Consider the following 2,108-nt stretch of genomic DNA (forward strand, 5'->3'; position numbering starts at 1 on the left):
TTAGTGGTTTTCGAAGTCTTAACTTGCTAGTTAAGCTTTTGGACAACGTTTCGTTAGGTAAAGAAGCCAATGGACCAAGTTAAGTTCAAAATTGCACGAAACGAGAAAAACTTGTCTACGCATAGAATTGAGCATTCCTAAGGCATCAAATTGGACCGTTATACTCTATTTAGTGTTCTTAGAAGTCTTAACTTGCTAGTTTAGCTTTTGGACAACGTTTCGTTAGGTAAAGAAGCCAATAGACCAAGTTAAGTTCAAAATTGCACGAAACGTGAAAAACTTGTCTATGCATAGAATTGAGCGCTTTTTTCCCATCGTTATAAGCTAAAATATTATATATATCCTTAGACTATGACATTTTTCTCTATTATGTGATAATAGATAATGATAGTGCATGCTAATCCATCTAGTTTAAAGGCCAATTAGGTAATATGGACTTAATTTGTTGAGATCAAATTAATTAGAATTAATGAGATTAATTCATGATATGGTGAGATGAAATCCCTCAATAAAATTATTAAGTTGATGCCTTCCAATGATCAACACTTGTCAAGCTCTCAATCGAACATAAGTAGTTTCTGCCAAAGCGGGGTGCTTTATTCTATCTTGTAGAAGGCATGAAGGAAAAGGTAGAGTCTGCCAAAGCAGGATGCCTTGTTCCGCTTGTTAATCATTGGGTTCAACTTAACTGGGACAAGTCCAATAGGATTGGAAGCCTAGAGGCAAAGAGTTGGGTTTTAATCCATAAGATGAGATTAAACAAGAATAGTTTACCCAACTGATCCAAGAATTGCATGGAGATGCAATTAGCAAAAGTTGCTTACCTAAATAGCTTAGTCTTGGGTTTTTTCAGCCAAAGCTGTCTCAAGAGTAAGTGAAATATGGATCTTGGCCCACTAGAAAGTTTAGAACTTTCCGAATTAATGTGAGGGTTATTAATTCGAACTAAATAGTGGGAGCATCATTTAATTAAAGTCCTATTAGATGATCTTAAAACATGATATTTATTTTGCATATTTTCTGTTGTAGATCACTATGGCATCACAAAATCAAAACAATTTATCTCTGCGATCTGTCCTTGAGAAGGACAAGCTGAATGGGACAAACTTCATCGATTGGTACAGAAATTTGAGAATTGTTCTCAAACATGAAAAGAAGTTGTATGTCCTAGAGCGTGTTGTTCCTGAGGAACCTCCAGCTACTGCCCCTAGGGCAGAAAAAGATGTTTATAAGAAGCATCAAGATGATTCCTTGGATGTTGGATGCCTCATGTTGGCTACCATGAACTCTGAGCTTCAAAAGCAACATGAGAACATGGAAGCTTTTGAGATGATCGAGCACCTCAAGAAATTGTTTCAAGAGCAAGCTCGACAGGAGAGGTATGACATTTCCAAGGCATTGTTTCAGTGCAGAATGGCAGAAGGAAGCTCTGTCAATTCTCATGTGCTCAAGATGATTGGGTACATTGAGGATCTTGAGAGATTAGGCTTCAAGCTAAATAAAGATTTAGCCACTGACTTAATGCTGCAATCGTTGCCGGACAATTATAGTCAGTTTGTCCTAAACTATAACATGAATAGTTTTGAAAAAACTTTGCCAGAGCTTCTAAATATGCTGAAGACAGCTGAGCCTAGCATGAAGAAGCAGAAGCCCGGGTCCATCATGATGGTCCAAAAGGGCAAAGGCAAGGGCAAGAAAATGGATAAGGGCAAAAAGAAAGATAAAAAGTCCAAATCCAAATTTCCTGCACTGAAACCCAAAGGAGGGGTTGCTAAGGATGCAAAATGCTTCCATTGCGGTGAGACCGGGCATTGGAAGAGGAACTGCAAGAAGTACTTGGAAGATCTTAAGAAGAAAAGAAGTGAGACTTCTGTTACAGGTATTTATGTTATTGAGATAAATCTTTCTGCTCCTACATCATGGGTATTAGATACTGCATGTGGTTCTCACATTTGTCAAAATGTGCAGGAACTGAGAAGCAGTAGGATTTTGGGCAAGGGCGAGGTATCTTTCTTTTTGCCCTTATCCATTTTCTTGCCCTTGCCTTTGCCCTTTTGGACCATCATGATGGACCCGGGCTTCTGCTTCTTCATGCTAGGCTCAGCTGT

The 2,108-nt window shown here is 38.5% G+C and overlaps 1 protein-coding gene across 1 annotated transcript; it reads left to right on the plus strand.

Moving 5' to 3' along the window:
• The first annotated feature begins 1,035 nt into the window (after positions 1–1,035).
• LOC119994639 lies at positions 1,036–1,628 on the plus strand. Its single transcript, XM_038841245.1, has 2 exons — positions 1,036–1,553; positions 1,601–1,628. The coding sequence occupies exons 1-2, from the start codon at positions 1,036–1,038 to the stop codon at positions 1,626–1,628; spliced, it is 546 nt and encodes a 181-aa protein (XP_038697173.1).
• The last annotated feature ends 480 nt before the right edge of the window (positions 1,629–2,108 follow it).

This window comes from Tripterygium wilfordii, unplaced genomic scaffold, assembly GCF_013401445.1.
Source record: "Tripterygium wilfordii isolate XIE 37 unplaced genomic scaffold, ASM1340144v1 ctg223, whole genome shotgun sequence".
NCBI classification, from domain to species: domain Eukaryota; kingdom Viridiplantae; phylum Streptophyta; class Magnoliopsida; order Celastrales; family Celastraceae; genus Tripterygium; species Tripterygium wilfordii.